General features: G+C 46.1%; 1 protein-coding gene across 40 annotated transcripts in view; it reads right to left on the bottom strand.

The window, feature by feature from the left end:
• Positions 1 to 22,647, bottom strand: part of rims2a (regulating synaptic membrane exocytosis 2a) — a 129,304-nt gene that overhangs the window by 61,783 nt on the left and 44,874 nt on the right. For all 40 annotated transcript variants that reach the window (XM_031874426.1, XM_031874422.1, XM_031874455.1 and 37 more), the window contains one exon: positions 5,880 to 6,820. In XM_031874426.1, the coding sequence (XP_031730286.1) occupies positions 5,880 to 6,820 (941 nt within the window). The remainder of the gene's footprint in view (positions 1 to 5,879; positions 6,821 to 22,647) is intronic.

Here is a 22,647-nt window from a genome sequence, read left to right as displayed (position 1 = left end):
AGGGAGGGAGGCAGGCAGGCAGAGTGGGGGGGGGAGCAGGGCACATCTCTAATATGTTTAACTGAGGATCCAGATTGCAGTGCCGCACAGCCTTAACTGACCTCAATCCAAAGTGCACCGGGGGACAGCTTTTAAAGATGCGGCTCTGACTGCCGCTTCTGTGGAGGCACCAGTGGACACGCAGCCCTGAGACACGCAGGCTGGGCAAGCGGCTGTAATGGTTCTACAGGACGGAGGTTCCTGGGACATTTCTTTGAAACTTTTTCTGAATTGTTTCATCAATCCAGCAGAAGGGTTAGAGAGGAACTGATGGTGGTTGGACCCTTAAGACCTATAGCTCCATCTCTTGCTGCAGACGCGATGCTTCCGTTAAAACAAACCCAAGAGACGCAGATGTCTTATGAGACAAAATCCACCCGCTGGGAGCATTTCTTCTGGTGGGAAGCTACGAATGCAAGAACCGACCTGTTTTCAAGATGCGGGATGCACCGAGAAGAGAGATGGAGTGTGCTTTCAATTTGATAAAGAGGCTTCACAAATATAAGCTAATTAGAAAGAGTGAAACGCAGTGAATGTAGTCAGGGCTGTTGGAGTCCCGATGGAGAGCAGCGTGGAGGTTAAGAGGACTGAGTGTTGAGGCTGCGTGAACACGGGGAGGAATCGTTTCAGTTGTCAGGGAGATACTGTTTGACTGAGACCTGAGAGACAAGCACATCTCTGCATTAAACGTCATGTTACGAAGGCGGAATGGACATTTAAATGTTGTTCGCTTACTCGGTCGAGACATTTTAACAATCCCAAGTGAAATTGCTCCCATGAAAAGGTCAGTTAGAGTTTAGAGAGCCGACCCTACTCTTCCACTTATACATGGATGTACTCGCGTGTTTGCGTGAAAGTATGTACTATGTGTACTGTATGTGTACGTAGCTGTAGTGAACCTCAAGGCCAGGGGCACAGGAAGGTCATCTGAAAACACCACAACCCCCGGGGCCATATACATCGCTCTTCACACACTTCACTTCCCCTGCAGAGAGCTGCAGAACCTAATGGACCTTTACAGGACAGGCATCCTTCAAGCATTATCTGGCAGAGGAGTCAGTCTTGGGGAAATCAGGGGACTCTGATGGAAAGGCATAAAAATAGCCTGCATATGCTTCTGGTAGTGCGTGTGTGTGTGTGTGTGTGTGGGGGGGGGGATGTAGAGAAATGTAGAGAAGAAGAAGCTGCGTGGAAGAAGAGTGGTGTATAGATAGTGCCACTGTGAATAAATATAGCCACATCACTTAAACATAGCTGATGGAGAAATGCACACAGATCTTGTTTTAAGGGATCATTTAGGTTTATTACAACTTGAGTTTAAGTTCCACAGCGTTGTCCCTTGTTACTTACTGTATCATGACATTGTTCACCAGAGTGATTGCTGATACAAGTTCCTGTTAACAGATTCATTGGATCATGTCTCTTGCCCAGTCTGATTCCCTTTTCCCCCACAATTCATCTGGTAAGGGCAATGTGGTTAACAGTAAAGGGGAAGAAATGTGTGAAACAAAGACGTATTTTGATTCGGTATATTTTTCGTAACATTATTCTATAAAGTTGGGACCTAGATTTTCATAATATTTTTCCAATATAATGTAAGAAGTTGTGCATTTTCATTTTTTACAAAATGTTGCACTCCTTTGGGGTGATGCTGAAAAGATCCACCTCCAGCTTTGCTATATTTACTATGTTTATTTTATAATGAATCTAATCTATATCCACACCAGCCAGAGTAAAACACCTCCCGATGACATTTCCACACTTGCGATCCTTCTTCATATTCAGAGTTGTGACTAAGTTGCAAGGTCAGTCTGAGCCAAACTACCACGCTGTCCTTCTCCCCCCTCTCTCTCTTCTATCACCGCTATCCATCCATCAGTCAAGGGGAGTGCTAAAACGACTAACTGTACACAGTTATGCGCTGTGATAAAACATTATGGATGTCCCCGGACAGGCTTTGCCCTCTGCGGCCTTCTAACCAACAGCTGACAACAGTGATTACCCTCTTCGCCTCCCAGCTGCTAGTCTGTCGGCGGCACAAACACCAGAGCCCAGTTCAGCGTGGTGGACACTCTCCACGGAACGACTCACTTGCCTAATGTGGCCATGATAGTGCAAACAGCTTAAGGCCTGCCTCTATGATCAGGGAGAGGAAGAAACATTATCATGTAAACATGTGAAGTTTGCATTTTTTGGACTTTTTTTGGAGCAATAGATCAATTCAGATGCTTTTGCAGCTTATCTCAAGGTTGTATCGGTCACAGTTTCCCCTCCACCTGTGTCTGCTCTTCCTCCCATCACACTCCTCCCACAGCCCACCCTCCACATCTGTCAAAAAGAATTTGAGTGGGCGCCAACACGGAGCTGCATCCAGCCTCTCTTTCGCCCAAGCTTTATTAACAGTGGCACATCACAATTGGGCACTGATCCCCGGCGAGGCACTGTGTGTGTGTTTTTTTTTTTTTTTTCAGGGAGCAGGAAACTCATCACGGCCGTAAATTGTGAGCATCAGCAGTCTGAGCCCGGCCCTGCCGTTTTCGCCCCCCGACTCTGAGACCCCCTGCAAAGTGCTGATTCAGGACAGAGGCAGAGAGCAGGCAGTGGTGGAGTTCACCACCAGCAGGCTTTCCATCACTTTGACAGCTCAATAAAAAACAGTGTAAACTATTAATTGGATCATTAATTATTGATGCTATTTTTACTACAATTCAAGGGGCGAGAGCAGGAAAGAGGCAGGCGTGAGACTGTGTGTATGTTTAAACATAGTCGCCACGCTGGGAAGGTGATACGGTGTCACGTTAAGCCCCTGGTAGAGGCAGATCTCACAACAAGAGCTTTTATTCTGAAACAAAGGGCCCATACCTAACTTTTACTGTGAAGCACAAAACATGGTGATGCTACTATGAACCGAACAGACTTATTGAGGTGCAAAAACCGATCCCAGAAGAGCATTGATGAGGATGTAACTTAGGCTGTCACGACGCACCGTCCACCTCTCTGCCGTAGTTAGCCAGCCAGCTTCTCCTTTTCTGTCTGTTCGGCACTATTATGAGACGGCATGTCAGGGGAATCGATACAGAGGAAAACACGGGGAGAGGAACACCGCGATAAATCAGTCTCCAGCACTCGCAGGCACGAGCCAGGCCCATTACAGCCGGCACACCCTCTCCCCTCCAGACTCCTCCCCCACCTCCCCCTGGTCTCCCTTCCTTTTCATCCCATCAGGCCCTCCTCCTTCCTCTGGCCTGAGCCTGCTGTCACACACCCATCTTCTGGCGGAGTCAGTTGTGGCCTCACATGCAATTATAATTGGTGTTCTTTGCTCTGCTGCTCTGGCTGTTTTTTTTTTCCCTTGACTTTTTCAAGTCCATTTTTATTTATAGAGCCCAATATCACGAATCACAGATTTGCCTCAAGGGGCTTTACAATCTGCACAGCATCAAACACCATCCGCCCTTTGACCCTCGCTTCGGATGAGGGTTAGCGGATGTAGAGTGCTTGGTTTGTATGTGATAGTACATGCAGGGAGATTTCTTGATTGTGTCAGCTCTTTAGAATGAACAGTGGCCGTAAATCACAATTGGCGTAAAAAAACACCTGGTGCTAAATTAGTTCCATTTGTAAACTCTCTGTACTGCCAAAACTGACTGATCTTTGTTGATGGCCGGTAGGATGTCACATGTCCAAATCTGAGGCCTGGAGTTTGCATCCCCTCTCGGCTGTCCGTTATATAATTAAGTCTACTTGACAGAGTGCAAACAGGAACACTAATACACGGTTCTACTGAACCATTTATTAGACTCCCTGCATGCGCCATATCACAGGAGCCTTAATTGTGTCATAAATGAATGAAAGTGACAATTATAAGAAAATAAAGACCAAAGATAGCTGCGTGTAATCAGCTGTCCCTGTGTGTGCTGTAGCTGGTGTGGTTTGCTCAACTTATTCGGGTCAAAAGTTCAGCTCTGTCCTTTGTTTTGCCTCTCTCTCCTACGCAGGCTGACCTGTGGAGGAGGCAGACAGAAGCAGACAGGAACAACAGAAACTCTGACCCTCAACACAGCCCGCTTCTTCTCTCTATTTCTGTACCGCGGCTACCTGGAAACCTGGAAACTCCCACATCAATAATGTAGCGCTATCACTGGGCCGCTTCCTTTGGTGAGGAGAACAGTTACATAATGGAGCAGACCGACTGAATTCCTCCCCTCTGCTCCAGATTAAACATTCCGGAGCATATGGCAGCTCTGGGTCTGCTGCTACCGACAAAAGAAAAACTGTGCTACTGTACTTTTCCTCCTTTCAATCCTTTATTCCACCATTTGTCAACTGCGCCTCATTCTTTCTTCGGTGTTCGCTGCTTTTACCATTTCTAAAGCAAAGGCCTCCGTAATTACAGGTTTGACAACAAAATCAATTTGCAATTACGACAACTGTCAAGCGGGGGGGGAGCGGTCATGAAGCTAACAGCCTAACGATTGCTTTTGATGTTGATTCTATGCAAAGCGGCATTTAATTCAGTCACTCTGACTGTTTGCTTGCCAGTGCGCGCTTGTACAATTCGACAAGTGCGCTTGTTTTTTTCCAAGCAGGTAGGACATTTGCCATGAGAGGTCTGATGTTCTTGTTGTAAGCAGACAGCAGGACAGGCGGACACAACCACCATCAGCTTTTGCTGCCTTCCCAGCTGGACTGAACCGTAGTCCTACTTCCACTTTGTGACGGGCCACTGTACCAGGAATGACATCATCAGCGTGCTAGCAAAGCAGTGTGGAGACCCAGGTTTACAGAGGAGGTGCAGCATACTGCAGGAAAACACATAATCACCCTCTGCTCTTCTATTACCTTTATTCTAATAACATCACAATAATATTCATTGGTATGCAGCAGTGATGATATAAAGCTACTCGATAAAACACACTGCAATTAATATTTCACTAGACACCCACACCCCGGCCCTCTCCCTGCGCCCCTCTGTCTGTCAGTTACGCAACACTGTCCGATAGAAAGGGCCGATCATGTGACACAGCTGTGGTAGGACCTGGCCAAATGTGCCACAAGATGCCAGCAAACACAGTAGCTTTACATTTGTTTCAAAGTCACAGCCATACACATAAAGCACCCATCCACACTGAAGCTGATCCGGCTGGCTCCTCCTCACAGGCACCGGAGCTGTTAGAGTAGAATGTTCGTAGATAACACACGTAAAACGCAACACTGCTTTGCATCGACGTAAGGCTCAGTGTTTTCGAGAAGCAGAGATTATTTAAACCAATGTCATCATCATACACATGAAGCTGTTGTGTCTTCTGAAGAAATAATCAACTGTTCACCGCAGTTTAGTAGTAGTTACGAAAGTAGAAACTGATGAGGAAAAAAGTAGAGAAAATATAAAATGAGCGACTGATTGTGCACCAGAGTCACTCTAAGGAAAACAAAAACATATATTTGTGGATCTACAAAGTGTAAAAGTGGTGTTTTCATCTATTTTTACGTTTTTTAATGGATCTTAAGCTGTTATTAAAAAAAATAAAATACAATCTTATCAAAAATAATGAGCCTTACACATACAAATACACATGAAGACATACAAACACACAAAGCATGTGTAGAGACTGTAGACTGGGGAATCTGAAGGTTATATCTGAGTCAACAGCTGCAAGAATCAATATCAACATGAGACAGCAACAATAATTAAAACATAATGAACTGAAATCTTTCTTTCTAAACAACATTATGTCAGTATGATACTAGAAAAGGCTTTATAATTGGATGAAAAAGCATGAGAAGAATTACATAAAGCTCTAAACAGAGGAAGAAGCAGTGCTGTATGTGGCCCCTACCTTTCTCACTGACTGACTCACTCTCTATCTCCACGTCCTCACAGCTGGTGTACTCTGGTGTGGTGGCCAGCTCCTCCTCCGAGCTGCTCAGCGACACCTGCCGCATCTTTCCTCCCTTTTTGGTTTTGTGGGGCTTGGGGGGTGGCGGGCGCACCGACTCCGACTGGTCCGAGCTGAGAGAGTCATTCCTCAACATGCTCTCCATCTTCTCCCTCTTGGTCTTGCGGACGGCCGAACTGGGGTCTAAGTGGTGTTGCTGCCTCCTCATGGGATCACCCAGGTCGCCTCTCCGCAGGTCCCCGGATCGGTCACCCAGCACGGGGCTCCGGTGCGGCGTCGGGGGGCTGTGGTTGGAGGTCCTGTGGCCTCCAAGGCCGGGACCCATGGGCCCTGGTGAGGAGCGGTCGACGGAGTAGGAGCGCTGTCCCACCATAGGCGGCCGGCGCTCGGTGAGATGCTGTCGGGACAGCCGGATGGGGCCTGGGTCATCCTGCTCCGTGTAGGCCAGTGAGACGTCGCTATGACGGCGCTCGTGCCTCAGGCGGCCCACCTCGGCGTGCATCCTCATCTGCTCCTCGTAGGGCTGCGGCTTCACAGGGTAGCGTGCCAGGTTGGGGTCGCTGCGATAGCGCGTCTGGAACTCCTCCTGGCGCTGACGCTGCAGGTCGTACTCGCTGGGTGGTCCATCTAGCTCCTGGTCCAGCGGGTATTCCTGGGAGTGCCAGCGCCCGGGGCCCCGCCGGTCCCGGTAGCCGGTCCGTGCCGCATCCGCGTCTGCGTACATGTGTGGGCCCCGCGGAGCCCGCCGATGGTCCCCATCCCCATAGTCAGACGGTGATCTGGGCATGCCGCCGTCCGTCGGGGCATACTGTGAGTGGTCGCCCCCCTCCCTTTGGTCGTATTTTTGGTTTGGATCCCTGGATGCAGATGGACTTCGTTTCCTGTAGATCAAAGACAGGGGACAAAAGAGTGGAATTTAGTGGTTGGTCCACTTTGAACTGGATTTTCTCTGATTCTCTGAATACACTGTACATATAATGATTTATTTAAAAAAAAATAATCACTTTTGCGTGTGCATGCTGATGCTTAGTTAATTTCCAGAGACTGTACAGCGTGTCTGCCTGAGCACAGGTGGAAATGTGAGATATCAGTCAAACATTAGCTTCACGGTGCTTCATCTCTGCCGGAGCTGAAGCCTCCAGTCTATCGCTTCACTTTACTTTGCCCTGCACTTTGTCGGCCTCAGTCCCTGTCAAAACCTGATGAAAGCCTGCTCTGTCTCTGTCTCTCACACACACACACACACACACACACACACACACACACACACACACACGCACACACGCACGTGCACAGAGAGAGAGAAATGGGACTAAGCAGCAGGGTGCAGCGCCACTCCCTCTTCTCATTGCAACAGACTCTACATGCTCTATAACATGGCTGACTAATGCTCTCCTGTAACTTTGCATGCAATCGTCACGTGACCTTTAGATTTCACAGGGAATATGTGCAAGGAGTATGAATACAGGCAGATAAACAGGTCTTTGCATTCGAAAAAAACACACACTCATGCAGTGAAAATCCTGTTTGATTATCTAATTTGATTTAGAAGGTTGCAGTCTCCACACAGACAACGTAGTATCCAATACTTGACTCCTTTAGTGCCATAGGCAATCTTTCATTTCCATTTTGATAGCATCTGATTACTTTGTGGATATAGGTGCTTAAATCATCATCATTTGCAATGCTTATAAACAACAGGATGACACAAGATTAACAACACGGCCTGCCTGGATATGACCTGTTTGTATTTCCAAATTAATAGTGGGAGTATGTGTGTGTGTGCAAAGGCAGAGCGATGAGGAGCCAGACAGCGTGCTGAAAGTAGTGCATTGATAAATGATTCAGAGTTTCACAGATTGTGTCTGTGTACACAGTACAATGGACATGAAGGGATGGAGAGAGACAATAACAACATGTCTAACTTCTGTCTGAATTTATGAACGGCAGTTCTGTTGGACATATTGTGACTTTAACTTCACAGTCAGGAGTGCCATATTTAAAAAAAAAAAAAAGAAAGAGCTATCAATCATTTTTATCATTGTCCGGCTGTCACAGAGGAGGGCTGACTGTGCGTTAATGCATTCATTCTTTTGTTGAGAATCAATTATTCATAAGCCACTTTTCTCCTACATTTCTCCCACTTTTTCTCCAAAATAATAATGACATTTTGGTAAGGAAAGGAAAGAGCTCTGTGAAGCATTCCTTTCATTTTGTACGCGACAACTTTCCATACATTTCAAAGGGCTTCATAAATCACTGCTGACAGCCTTGCTCAGTGGCCAAGGTAAGGGCTCCTCACGTGTGATTGGCTATTTCACTGAACCACAGAGGAGGTTTTGGTCCCCGCCTACTGTCTCACAGACCATCCGGGTTAGGCTGAGTGTAATAAATGTACAGTATATGTACAGTGTACATATACTTGTATGTATAAATATGTATACTTGTCATATACATTGTACAATATACAAGGGTGTGGCTTTGGTTTGAGGAAAACAGGGCTCTGTTTAGAGATATGTAGTTCTCTCACAGGACAGCGATGCTGATGCATTGCTGTAGATTAAACGAGCAATATACTAAGGAGTTCAAATTAGCACAAACTTAAACATCTACAGCAGTAAAATGCAACATGTACATTAATGTAGCAGTAATATTGAGCCAGAAACATCATATATAACAGTAAAACACTGACAGGGAACATTTTACTGCACAATGAACTTCAAATATATTCGACTGATAATACTTGGACACAGTTACTTAACGTTTTGCAGAAGTATTTGTAAAGTATTTTCCCCATCTGGTATTAGTACTTTAACTGCAGTAAAGTATCTGAATTCTTCCTCTTACTAAAAACTAATATGTAATTCAATGCCTTCTTTTATTCTTTTATTTAGTTTAAACAAATGACTCTATGATATTTAGACCTTCGGTCTCTGTCCATGGTGCTGAAACATGCAGCAGACTATACGATGAAGCGGGGCTGTACCGAATAGTTCAGTGGAAGCTTCATTCACTACGTTGACTTTTGAAATCCAAATCAACATCCGATGCTGTGCAGATTTTTTTTTTTTGCATGCCTATTCATTGTGTTTAAAGTATTTCTGCACAATTGCATATAAAAGACAGGCTCCACTAACATTACTACTATTTTACTTTTTGTAGAATGAGATTCCAGCGGAGGCTGCGTAGGGATGGATGGGTGGACCGACCTCGTTCCAGGTCCAGTACGCTTAGCCTACTAGAAAATATCACTGGTTAGAGCGAGTGGGTGACAAAGCTGTGTTAAGAGTAAGTTATTAACTAGAAACATTAGTCCACCTTCTCTTCCTCCACCTCTCTCTGTCACTATCTCACACACACACACACACACACAGCGAGCACGCGGCCGTAAGTCCACACCTATAGAACTGCGTAGGCCGACTACTGTCTGTGTTCGTTGAATAAAATCAGGTGTGAACTGCTTTGGTCGTTTGAAGAGAACTAAACCCGAAACACTCAGTCGCCATCGTTCTGAGCTCAGCTGCCTTGTTACACCAGAGGGACCGACCTGGTGGCGCTTGCTGCGGCCTACAATACACAACATTACAACACATAACATTAATACTGCATCAAAGAATGTGCAGCGTATGTATTTATGACGTTTTGAGAATCATACCGTCGGGATTTCTAAAAACCAACAATACTGCCCAAGCCAATGTCAAACACTGAATAATCTCACTACAGTGAAGTGCCAGCTTTAAGGAGAGACAGGATGATGTATGAGCGCAGTGCATAGCTCATGCTGTACAGTTCAAATATGGCAGAAGTTAAGCGTACAGAATGTGCTCTCAAGCATCACTACTACATTAAAACAAGATTGATTGAATAGCAGATATGACATAATAACACAACTTGGTCCAATAACAGAAAAATCGCCAAATACCAGACAGCAACAATCAGTGATTGACCTATTCAACTTTTTCTTAATAAGGTGCACTAATCAATATCTTTATTAACCTGTTTGTGCTGAATTTGTAGCAACAACTGATGACTGCTGCTGGGAAGTAACTTTGGATTTCACTTCCTCCCCTTCAGTGGTCAAAAGCTTTTCATGCAGCTTTGATAACTGCCTGCATTTCAAACCAAAACAATACTAATTCACTTAATGTTCGATTACAACAAGTATTTAGATTTTCCATTGTAAGTTCCTGGTATGGTTATGATTTCCCCCAAAAAAAACTAAATAACACAGGAAGTGCATCCCTCTAAATATCTGAAAGCATAGACACCACATCTGAACAAGCAAAGAAATGCCCCCATCACCTCCTGTACTTCATCAACAACAAATCCAAGATAAAAGATGAACGGCATCAGCCACACAAACTGGTTTCGTGATGAGTGATTTCTTGCAAATGGACCACAACAAAAAAAAACATCTCAGCGCCAAAGATGCAGCGGAAGTGCTCCCGCACAACAAAAACAAGACTAACGGCTAATGCCCACTTTAATGAACACATATACTTATTTACAACAAAGACAGGAAAAAGACCATTTTGGAGTCTTTGTGATGCAGCAAGCTCACACAAGTGACCTCTCCTCTCTGCTTTTACATCAAAACAAAAGCCTCCCATCACCTCAGCACACGGACACAGCCTCGCTGATGATTCAGACGCAGCTGGAGAGAAAAACTCGCTGCATTATTCATGACCTGCTCCTGGACACGAACTGAGCGGCGCTTCATTCACAAATCCAAAGTGAAGCAGCAGCAGAAATGTAAATGCTGGATTTGGGGGGGGGTAGTGTGTGATGAGCATGAGAAACATCTTTTTGCAGATGATGATGAAGGTGTGTTGCATATGCGCATGTGTCCACTTGTGCATGCCTCTGCATTTGTAGTTTGCCTAAGAAATGCCTCACTTTGACTCTCAGCATGTCCTCTGGGCCTCATGCTAACGTCTCCTCTGGGATGCTGTCTTGAAATCCTACACCCTGAACACACACACACACACACACACACACACGTGCATAGAACACGCACGTAGCGGCTGCAACAAACATTAACAAAACTGCCCCTTTGATTAGCTCTAACTCGTCTTGACGCAAGCATCACATTTCCCTGCTCCCGTTTAGCCTCGTGTGTGCTTCCTGTCCAAACAGAGCAATGTCTGTGGCAGCTAGCAAGGGAGCTAGCAACCCAAACCCCGCTCCATCGGCATCTTGCATCGTGATGCTGTAGCGCTGTCGGGCCCTAAACCAGCCTTCAGTAAGCACAACGGAGCGGTGGCGCAGCACTACATTTTCTACTGTGCATTATTCCCCCATTGCTCCAGCTGCCACTGCTACTGTAATAGCCTCTCTGCAGATACCTCTGAGCTCTCCACGGCTCTGCCATAACACACTCTGCTGATCTTAGATCTGCATTCCATCCTCAGTGACACAGACAGAGATAGAGAGAGAGGGGAGAGACAAACTGTGGAAAGGGAAAGGGAGGGGGATCGTCGACAAAAGCATGTGAATTAGAAGAAGCGTGGAAAAGTAAAAAGCGGGGAAGATGCCAGTTAACTGTGACCTAACAGCTCGAAGTGCAGCTGGTGTGCATGGTGCATTCAGCCAAGCTTGTGAAGGCTCGAGCGTGAAGTGGCAGGATGGGACACCGTGGGATCGTGATGCTGCACAGAAGGGCTGCTGCTGCTGCTGCAACGACTGAACCGCACGGGGACGTGCTCCCTCCATCACGTCCCCTAATATGGCAAGATGTGCGCGTGTGATGTCACCACGGACGTGGCACTGAGCCGCAGCGCGTTGTGCAAAGGGAAATCGACCAGCAGTGAATCACCCTAACAGGCCGACAATAGGGAGGCATGTTCGCTGTCTGCGCGGCGCGGTAGTACAGGCCAATGCTGCTGCGCCGTTCTGCACGTTCCTGCTGAGGGAATAACAGCAGCCCTCGTTACTGCTGTGGTCCTGTCCCGAGCTAACTATAGAAACCCTCTGCTGTCTGCGTATGAAGCACGAGGCCCCGTTCAGTTGGCGACAAGGACGGTGATGAGATTCAAGTCAGGGAGGGTGACACTGGCCTCACTGCATTACTGGGGGACTTTTATATCTAACAGGGAGAAAGAAAACGAGCCATGCACCTATGACACAGACGGCGTGGATGTTTTTCGGGGTCTTATCACTGTACATTTTTGAGATCATTGTAAGAAAAAGCACCAAAAGCAAAGGGAAGCGTCTCTGTGGTGCAGACGGGTAAACCTTACTACTCTGTGAATCGGATAAGACGTCTCTGTGACACCGTGTAAACATGGTTTCTGTTTCTGCTTTCAGCGCAGCCAGCGCTTCTAAATTATTACTATAATCATCTTTTTAAAGTACACTCTCCTTATCAAAAGCAGCGTAATGTATCAAATCCATGGCTCACAAAAATCATGGGATTACACTATGGCCCCGAAAGATTAAAAAGTGCGACCCTAAAAGATTAGAAATGACCCGACATGCTCGCCACGATAAACCTCTACATGCTGTTATTTTTCTCTTGCGACGCGCTATTTAAAAAAAGCAGTGTGGTGTAACGAGAAGTGGCTCTGTGAGCGGGGAGGTTGCCCCGCTCTGCCTCATCAGATTCCCGCTCTGACCGAGTGACGGGGTCCGATCGGAAACATCCACAGCCAGTTGCCCGGCTGCAAATAGACCAGATTGTCTAACTGTGTCATTCTCTCACTCTGTGTGTGTGTGTGTGTGTGTGTGTGCGCTGCACCGCCTCAGCTAAGATGAAAGGCCCGAGATCAAGCAGGAAGCTCCTGTGGTCGCAAATCATTAACATTCGATGTGGGTTTACGATAAAAAGGAGGGAGGTTATCGCACATGTACGTTTGCACAGGAGGTCTGCAACGCACAGCCTAGTGATCACCTTAGTGTGTGTAGTGTGATACACTTAAGCCTTGAAACTAAAAGGCCCAGAGCAACCATCTCTTTAACACAAACACAGTCCGTGAGCTCTATGCCACCCTGCTGATGCAAAACCTAGGACTGGTTAAAATGATTATTAATAATTTGCTCAATACTGAGACCATGATTATTTTTTTGCATTTTTCATCCAGCTTTGGTTAAATACAAAAGAAGAAGAGGCTTTCTTTCCTCACCACCCTCCTCTCACAGCTTCTGTGATGACCAATAACTGGAAGATGAACCCCTATACAGATGTTGCCGGTTTCATGCTCTGTAGACAAAATAAATATATCTACATATAAATAAAATGCCATAATAAAGCTGCTGCTTTCTAGATGTTACAGCAAAATGCACAACCTGCTGTACATGCAAGCTAAAAATAAATATGCATATGCTCATATCAGCTTTAACTGTCTATACGTTGTGAGATATAATCAGCCCTACTGAGAGTAAACCTTGAATCCTCAGTTCAAACCTCTGCCTGGCTGCTCCACGCAAACACTTGGCCTTCTGTGCAACAAAGCGCTCACAAAAGCAGTCCGGTCCACTCCCAACTACAGAGCACCAGCTCACAGCCTACCACCACAGCTTTGTTGTGAACCCGATCCTCGCTCCTAGAGCACGAAAACAATGTCCTTGTTTCATTTCTAGGAGGCTATGGATGATCTGCAGACGGCAGCAGTAAATGTAGTCTTGCGGCAGCGCTCCTCGGACTGAGCGTGTGACACCGGCTCTGTCTGCTCCTCCGCCGCCGCCGAAGAAACACGTTAAATAAGAAAGCCAAAAGCAATCAAGGTGAAAATGCAACGCTGCCCCTGCGGGGATTGTGCCACCTCTACTTTGCGGATAATGGAGAGAAGTCAAATGAGGACAAATGAGTGGCGGCGTGTTGCAGAGCTCTCCTCTTAGAGGGAATCTGGCCCGCTAATGACAACAATACATCCTGGAATGGTCTCTATTGAAATGAGATAACTAGAAAGAAGGCAAGAGCGGAAGGAGAACAAGCTGAATGCGCGCCTCTCAACCCGAGAGCAATCAGAGAAGAAGAGACGAGGGAAAAGAAATGCCCCTAATGGTCCATTTAGGGATGCAGCATCACACTCCCCTCCCAAGACTGACTCAGCCGGCCGCTGTGTATGTGGGACGCCCCTCGGAGTAGAAGAAACACATCCAATTCCCCCCGTTACCTGGTACAATCAAAGCCGGTTCAAATCCTGCAGCAACCCGGCAGTTTAGCTGCAACTCCTAAAATCCAAATGATATGGTAGTATCAGCATGACCTGCTTTGTTTCTGCTGCCCCGCAGCGCCCTGCCACTCTCTGATGGAAGTGGATAGATGGTACAGTTTATGACCCGGGCTGCAAAGGCTTCTGGGTTGCCTGAAAGCAAGCTGACTTTCGGGTTTAACACCAGCGTCATGTGATCGCTCTGATTGGCTGGCGGTCGAGCAGCACCGGTCCTCTGTTTAAGAAAGGATTACACTGCTTGGTTGATTACTAGCTGACATCTATAACCAATCGCAGACAGAGCAGGAGGGCTCACCTAATCGCATTCACCCGGAGGTCTTATGATCCTTAAACTGAACAAATTACATGGTTTATGTATTTTATTTTATTTTTATCCACAGGGTGGACTTTCATGCTTCAAGTCAAATACAGGGGAGGGAGAGAGGGAGCGATAGAGAAATAGAGGGAGGAATAGAGAGATAGAGAGATTTCTCTTCCCGCATCATTTCTGTGCATTACAAAACGGATCAAAATCTTTTTTTTCCTGGTTCTGCAGCACGATGACGTGGCTGTTTTTCAGTGACCTGGTTTGATAAGTGACTGTGACTGGCTGTGTCTGACTGTTGTTAAAAGTCTTTCCTCCTGCCTCTGTCTCTTCATCCCTCAGCCTCAACACATTTCACATCTGTCACAGTGTTTCTCCTATCGCTTCCACCTCCTTTGTCAACCCCCCCTCCCTCGTCTCGACCCTCCCATGGGACGGGCTCTGACTGAACATGCACCGCTGGAGTAGGTTCTGTTTGTGATTGCCGTGGCGTCGGCTGACTGACAGCTGCGTGGAAGCGGGGAGGGCAGGTGGGCGATGGGGTTGTCGACACAGCGTTTCCCAGGGCGGAGGGTGGGAGGAGGGGAAATGGTGAAGGGCCACTGGGTGTGTTTAATCATCAGAGTCAAGAATGGGGCCAGGCTGCAGGGCTCCATGTAGCTTTGAGAGCAGTGAGCATCTGACCGAGAGGACTATTTCTGAGCATTAGTGCTGACATGGCGACCCAGAGAAGTTCATCAGAATGCTATGTGTACGTGTATAACGCTATATACTGCAATAGAAGATTTTGAAAAGAATACAGAACCAAACCAGTAAAGCTCAAATCAGTTGAAATCCATGCGTTTCAGTCAAAGTCAAACAGCTCTTGTTCTTGTGTTGGAATAAAACCTCCCATGGTGCTGCTAAGTGGCTCCCGCTTCTCTCCTCAAGTACGCCACGTCCTGCGGAAGATTTTTGCTCTGTATTTTCACTCCTGCACATCAGACTACTTAAGAGCTCACACTCGATGCTTGACACTGTTCAGGTACATCTGCTCCTACCGCTTCAAGAAGCGTGCCAGCGATGTAGGCGGATCAAGGTCGTGAGAGGAAAGATGGATCGGTAACTTGCAGGAGAGCAGGTGCTGAGGACTGGATTAGGAACTGCTACACACAAGGCAGGGAAGTTGTATATGACACAGTATAATATGGCAGTTTGTTAGAATTGAGATCCTACAGGAATCACTGAACACTTTATGCATCTTGGATCTGATCTGATAGCTATCCGATTACAGACCGAATCAAAGGATTGGCCTAAAACATGAAAGCTGTTTGAGATTCACTCAAGTCGGATGTTGAAAAGGCATAAAAGCATCCGTGTCTCCAAGATGCATACAGTACGTAAGCCTGCATACCCCTTCCAACTGTAACTACGTCGGTAAGCAATCTGTGGAACGAGCCACTGACATGCATCTGTCCCCTCTGATGATGTTAGTTTATGGGCAGTTGTTGCTACCTAGCTAATATTGTTTTAATTCTGCAGCAGCCCGGATAAAGTGCAAAAGCACTTCTAATGGCTAAGGAGTTTAGGTAGGACTTAATTCTTCCTCTAGCATTCTTGGCAGTCACCAAACACTACCTTCACCCTGTGGACCAGAGTAGGGCTGACTTGATTTACATATAGCCCGGGAAAAAACTAGGTGGATCGTAATCAGATTTTTGATCCTGGCAAACGGTAAAGGAAAGTGTATTAAATCTGGATTTTTTCCGGACACTCGATAAGACAAGTGTAAATGGGGCCACCTTAAAGCCATGCACGCTGCCTGATGCAGCACAGTTTCACTCACAGTAACAGGCGACAGCCTCTCCCTCCCTTCGTCTCCCTGCTCTGTGGAAAGTTCGAAGCAGACACAAAGTTGTGCAGCCCCACCACTATCAGCTCAGCTGACAGTGTCTGCAGATCTGCGAGGCTATTCGCTAATTTGCTCCATGAGCACAGGCTCCACTTCTCCTGTCTGAGAGTAGGCCAACTGGTGCCTTCTGTGTTCATGTTTATACTGTGTGGTTAATATGTCTTCCGCACTGTTGGGTCTCCTGTTGTTTGTTTTTTTAAGAAGAGGCACCGCTAGCACTCCATGTAGGCCAAGCCCCACCAGAATATGCCATTAAGATCAGGACTGTTACGCTGCTGCTTGCTTCTCCCCTCCCGACAGAGAAAGGTTAGAGGAGCAGAGCATGTGTGCATATTGCTGCATTAAAAAAATGCACATCACAGCTGGAAATTCATAACGCAAACACCTCTGTTGAGCAGACACACAACCAAACAGTAAATTTGCCCCCAATGAACTGTCTGTAATTCTGCTGATTGACTTCTGCTTGTCAAACATACTGAGTTCGAGCTGTTCATAACCCAGCAAATTCTATTGTAACCAATCACTGGGCTGTATTTCTGCACTGGAAGAAAAAATAAAATTAAGAATCTCTTTCTCTCTCTGACACGCAAGTAATTGAACACATGCGTACTCTCTCTCTCTCTCTCTCTCTCTCTCTCTCTCTCTCTCTCTCTCTCTCTCTCTCTCTCTCCCTCTCTCTCTCTCTCTCTCTCTCTCTCTCTCTCTCTCTCTCTCTCTCTCTCTCTCTCTCTCTCTCCGGCCATGCATTTCTTCTTGGTTCTGCTAAGTACACATTTTTCATTCCAGTGAGCAAGCTGCATTTGAAATCAAAGGTGGTGACGCTGCGCGGCTGTCTGGCTCCACGGAAAGTTGGGGGGGGGGGGGGGGGGAAAAAAAATCTGGGGGGGGGGGGCGGGGGCGCTTTAATAATTTTTGCAGCCCAAAAAAACATCTCAGGAGCTGGACGGACTGACGACCCTCCTGGCAAAAACCAGCAGCGGCCCAGGCTGGTCTGGGCTGGTCACATGTCGGTCGCTACATCCCACCACCCCCCGACATACACTTTCCTCTCCCTCTCTCTCTGTTTTTCTCCCATCTCCTCTGAGTCTATTATTTTCAACAGATAAGACTGCAGCAGCACGGCACGACGCGCCAGACAGCCAGGCCCTCCCTGTACCAACTATACGACGAGGCTGAGCAGGGCGACGGGGTGTGTGTGTGTGTGTGGGGGGGCAGACGAGCTGCAGGGGGTGTGATCCAGTCAGTGGGAAGGAGCACTATGGCGTCCCTTCACAGGTGAGCAATGTGTCTTTGGTTATTGTCCAATCAGTGCTGACAAATGGTGATGGGGTCCAGGCTAAATAGCTCCTTGTGTTGGGTTCAAGGTCGGGCCTCCGTCGTCCCATACATAACAGGCTTTTCCCTGCCTGGGCACATGGTGTTCTGCCCTGTGCGGACGAACGGAGCGAGAAAACAAACCCGTCATCTAGTGTTACCGATGCCTATCTAATATTTCTGCACAAAACTTCTGAACTCACTTCACATTCTTAAATTCCACCAAATCCTACTCCTGCTCACAGCATTTATCTTTTAATACAATTAAAATAAATACAAGGTAAAAGTTGTCAGCCCTGTAATGTAGCCATGAGTCATCAAGAGAAGACCATGATGTTACTTGAATAACAAGGGTTTATCCTCTCCTGGGTGGCTTATAATAGGACATCTCAGACTCAGATAGCTCGATATTGTCACACTTGGTTAGAATGTCAACATTAGCAGCGACATCATGTGTGCATGCTAATATTAGCATCAATCTCAATGCATGTAGAGGTATTCCGTCACCAATGGAAAGTCACTGCATCACATACTGCATACTCTTTCAATTCAATTAGGGCTAACAATGTTGCTGTGAATTAAGGCTATGGTGATATGGCTTATAAATAATATCTCGATATTTTTAGGCTATGCCGCGATGTACGATCTACATCTTGATATCTTCATATTTTATCAAAAATATATATTTTTTCACTATCATATATTTTATTTAATATCAATTAATTTAGTCTAACCTTAATTCATTTATTGTTTATGGACTGACTAACTTGTTGAATTCATTTGAACATTTATTTATTTTGTAATTTATTTATTTTTATTTATTTATTATTGACAGACTGCCTATTTATTGAATAAATGTGAAATTGCCAATCGGATTTACCGGAAGATCACTTTGACTTTGAAGTCAGTTCTTACTGGCTCTTGAACATGCCTAGAACATACAGCAGAACAGCGAGGGGGAGAGTCTGACCGTCTTTTTTAAAGTGGAGGTCGCTGCATACCTGAATGTACTGAAAATCCAATATAACTGGGTTCGACGTTGACGTTGATCTGGTTCAGTTTACTCATGCTACACGATGAAGAGTGAAACTGTGACAAGCTCAAGTATTTTATGGGAAGTGTTCATACTCTGTGGCGGAGAAAACACTGAATTTTAAGAACTGCAATTACACAATGAAGAAAAACACAAGGAAAAAAAGGAGGAAGCCCACTTGACTGCAGCAATTCTATTTAAATGTGCCTTTGTTCCACAGCAGTACACACTGCATATTGCCTCTGGCAATCCAGCACACTTCACGTTCATTACCGCAGCGGCTATTTTTAGCACATCATTTATAAATTAACAGGAATAATACAACCGATCACGGTAGTAAAAGCTGTGTGTGTGGTGCGGGGCACTTCACACGTTTTCAAACCGGTTTCAGGACTACAAAGTCAGCCTTGTGCGAAAAATGAGAGGATTGAATGTAGAAATTTTTAATACAGATCTAATGTATCATATACTTCTTATTGCCTTTTTTGGCTACAAACTGCTTGGATGCTGCTTGTCACAAACCTAAATTGAAAGAGAGATTGCCAGGGAAAGGAGATATTAGCATTCTCCAATTACATCCACAGGGAAGGGAAGCCACTGCAGCCGACTTACCCCAATGCATCTCTGTGGCCGGGCCCTGGGCATAATCTAATCAAGATGTATGTCTACTTACACACTGAGTGCCCAGCTTAACGAACTCCGATAGGCACCGACTGCAACGTGACTGACGGCATCGTGCAAAACACTTCACATCCTCGAGCCAACATTGACAATCTCCATCAGGTTTAATCTTCATCAGGCACCAGTGGAAGTCCCACTGTATGCAAAGGGGAATTGCTGAACAATCGCTCCTCAATGGGCTCGTTTGGAAAGATTCAAATCTGGCTCTTTCTTTACTTGAGCAACAGACAGAGAGTAATTCAAGACAACAGCAGAGAAAATGTACAAAATGTTTGTTTGAGACAGTAACTGAGCCGCGCAGGTTTCGTCCTACAATGTGCTAAATTAGGCGTGCAACATTTGAGAAAGTGCAGAACAGCAGAATAATAGGAGCGTGTGCAATGGGTTCCACTGGAGCGACCACGGTAGATGATCTCATTTTCTTGATCCTGTTCTGGGACTAGTTAGCAAAGCATGTTGATAGATTTCCCCCGTCAGTTACTTTCTGAAAATGCTCTTCATTTCGGTTGCTTTCTTTTTTTCTTTCTTTTTTAAAATGACTGCTGTTCACCCCATCTTCTCCATTCCAGTTCCGTAGCCTTCCCCCCGCCAGTCTCTCTTAAGTTGAATTCAAACAGATCGGCTGCTAGAAGGCTCGCCTGGAGGCAGACAGGAAGCTGTGCATAATGGGAAGACGGTGCCTCCCGAGCTCTCTGAAACACTTTCCCTGTCTGAGAGATGTCACTACTTACTCACACACACACACACACACACACACACACACACACACACACACACACACGCACACACACACAGTGAGATCAAAGAGACAGTGTGCAGCTAAGTACAAGGGTTGAAGAGTTTGGGAAAGCCAACAAGGAAATAGATATGGGAGATAGCTGTCTGAAAAAATTAAATGTGACTCCAATTACTTTCTACAACTTTTAGCACATAATGAGATGTCACCAAAGATCTTTAATGATCATTTTAATACTTACATCATTAGAGCTACGCTGTTGCTTTATCCCCACAAATACTGGTTTGGAAAAAAAACAATCATCCTAATGATGCAGGATAAATGCAGATGATAGTAGGAGTTCAACAACTGCCAGGTGGGAGAATAATGCGTGGAAGCAATGACACGGCACTTGGGGGTTTTTACCACATTTTTTAAAATGCGAGCTTGCGACCAAGTTTCATCTTTCCTCTTTGTCTGATGAAAAAGCCACTCGCTGTGTCCCTGTGTGCTCAGCAGAAAGACCTTTTCTACAGCGCTCAATGGCATTGACGAGCCAACGTCGCAATCGATGAACCCGCGGTTAGACCTTTGCAGAGCGAGCCCCAGACCAAAGGGCTGTGTGGGTTAATTGTAAGTGCATAGGACAGCGTCTGTAACACAGCGCCCTGAGCCAGGGAGCTCAACAGGCCTGGAGGTGCTCTGGTCTGAGAACACATTCAATCTATGACGGTGGTTAACTTCAACCAGGGTTACATTCAGCCACCTTTTTTGTGCTTAGATTCCTCGATCTACATACATCACAGGAAGTAGCACTCTACTCGCCTGTTTTATGTACAGATGGTGTGTTTAAAATATGTGTCATACGGATGATGACAGTAACTGGGTCCTCGATGTACCGCTGCACCACAATACAAAAAAACAGCCTTCAAACTTTAGTCATAGATGTAGAAATGAGAGCAGAAGCTCTACGATTCCGTGAGTGGGAGAACTGTGAATGGTCTTCTGACTGGATCAAGAGAGACGTATGAATAAATGGAAGGGATGCCGGCGACTGGAAAAAAGGAAAATCTTCAAAGTCAGCTTCTTTCCTCTCCCTAGCCACCCCTGGAGATCAGATCAACTACTATCCTAAAACCTAATGAACTAGTAAACACTGGGAATTAAATGAATATTACATGGGGTTTCATTAACGCCAGCCAGCAGACTCTAGAAATAATGAAGGCGCGAAGCGGAAGCAGGAGGAGACAGTTTCTTCTGCTCCTGTGTTTACTCAGCATCTGCCTGCCAAAGGAGGAGGCTTTTTGATCACTCCTCGGCTGGGTTCTCCTCTCCGCTGCGTGGCAGGAGAAGCCAAGGGAGGCCGCCGAGCACCGCCAGGGCCGCTGTATTTGCAACACAAACGAACTGAGCTAATTGTACGCATGCGGGGAGACAAGGGGGGTGACACGTGCACGGTGCAGTGTTTGCAAAATATGGAAAATAATTAATCTGGTTGAGCTTGTGAAATACAATCAGTGTTGTGAAAGCGGATTTGAGCGCGGGGCTGGGGATGAGACGGATGATGATAGCAACGGGCTGGATAGACGCAGATGTTTAGATTAAGCTTCTTCATTATTGCTTTATCACACAGCTTCTTCAAGTGTATTTTTGGTAATTGAATAAATTGGAGCATGAAATAGATTTGGATTTGGGGCACAGCAACAGGATTACGTGCAGAAGCGAGCGGGCCTTTTCCCATTCATGAAACAATCCAGGCAGATATTATGCCACCGGGTCGATTGTGCATTGGGTGTGTGCTGTGGATAGTAACTAGGTTACTAAAACAGATTCCTAGAGAATACCTGTTCATATAGACCCTAACGTAGTCCGAGGCTGATGGTGGATTTAAAATGGCCTGAAATGTTTGTTCAGCTGTGTCGTGTGGGCTCCGCAGCACTGAATAAAGTCCACCTCTTGACCTTCCAAAGGTCAGACCTTATAAGCCTCTTCAATCAATAAATCAAATATAAAACCAGAATGATGATGCTGTGAAGTACCTTTAGGAGGAGAGAGCCTTAACTTTCAATTAGCAACTCCGCTGACCATCGAGGCCAGAGGAGGATTTGTGGGATAACACTATTAAGATCCTGCACGGACTTCAGCTACTACAGCAAAGGCAGGCACATTTAACCCCTCTTCAAACTGTTAAACAGTCGCTGACGTTGACAAATAGCATCGCACATCGAGGCATATGGTTGAGAGCAAAGCACTATCCATGCGGAGTATGCAGTTTCTCTCTCCCCCCCTCTTGGCTATTTAAAAACAAGATGACATCAGACATCTGTTTGGAAGCAGAAAAAAGGAGAAAAAAAAGACCTCCTAGGGTCTGGGCTGCAAACACATGAACATACAAGTGCCGCCGCATGCACTCTCACCAAGAAACGCAAACACGCAAGAAGAGCTAAGTCAAGGACCTGGGGCAGTTGGAAGATGCTCCTAATGCCCGACTGAAATCGCAGTTTTACTGGCAGGACGCTACTGTAACGCAACCATTGAAGGTTGAGGGTCACACACACACACACACACACACACACACACACACACACACACACAC

Source organism: Anarrhichthys ocellatus, unplaced genomic scaffold (genome assembly GCF_004355925.1).
Source record: "Anarrhichthys ocellatus isolate YVR2014 unplaced genomic scaffold, GSC_Weel_1.0 scaffold81, whole genome shotgun sequence".
Classification (NCBI taxonomy): Eukaryota; Metazoa; Chordata; class Actinopteri; order Perciformes; family Anarhichadidae; genus Anarrhichthys; species Anarrhichthys ocellatus.
This window is presented reverse-complemented; position numbering and strand designations above follow the sequence as displayed.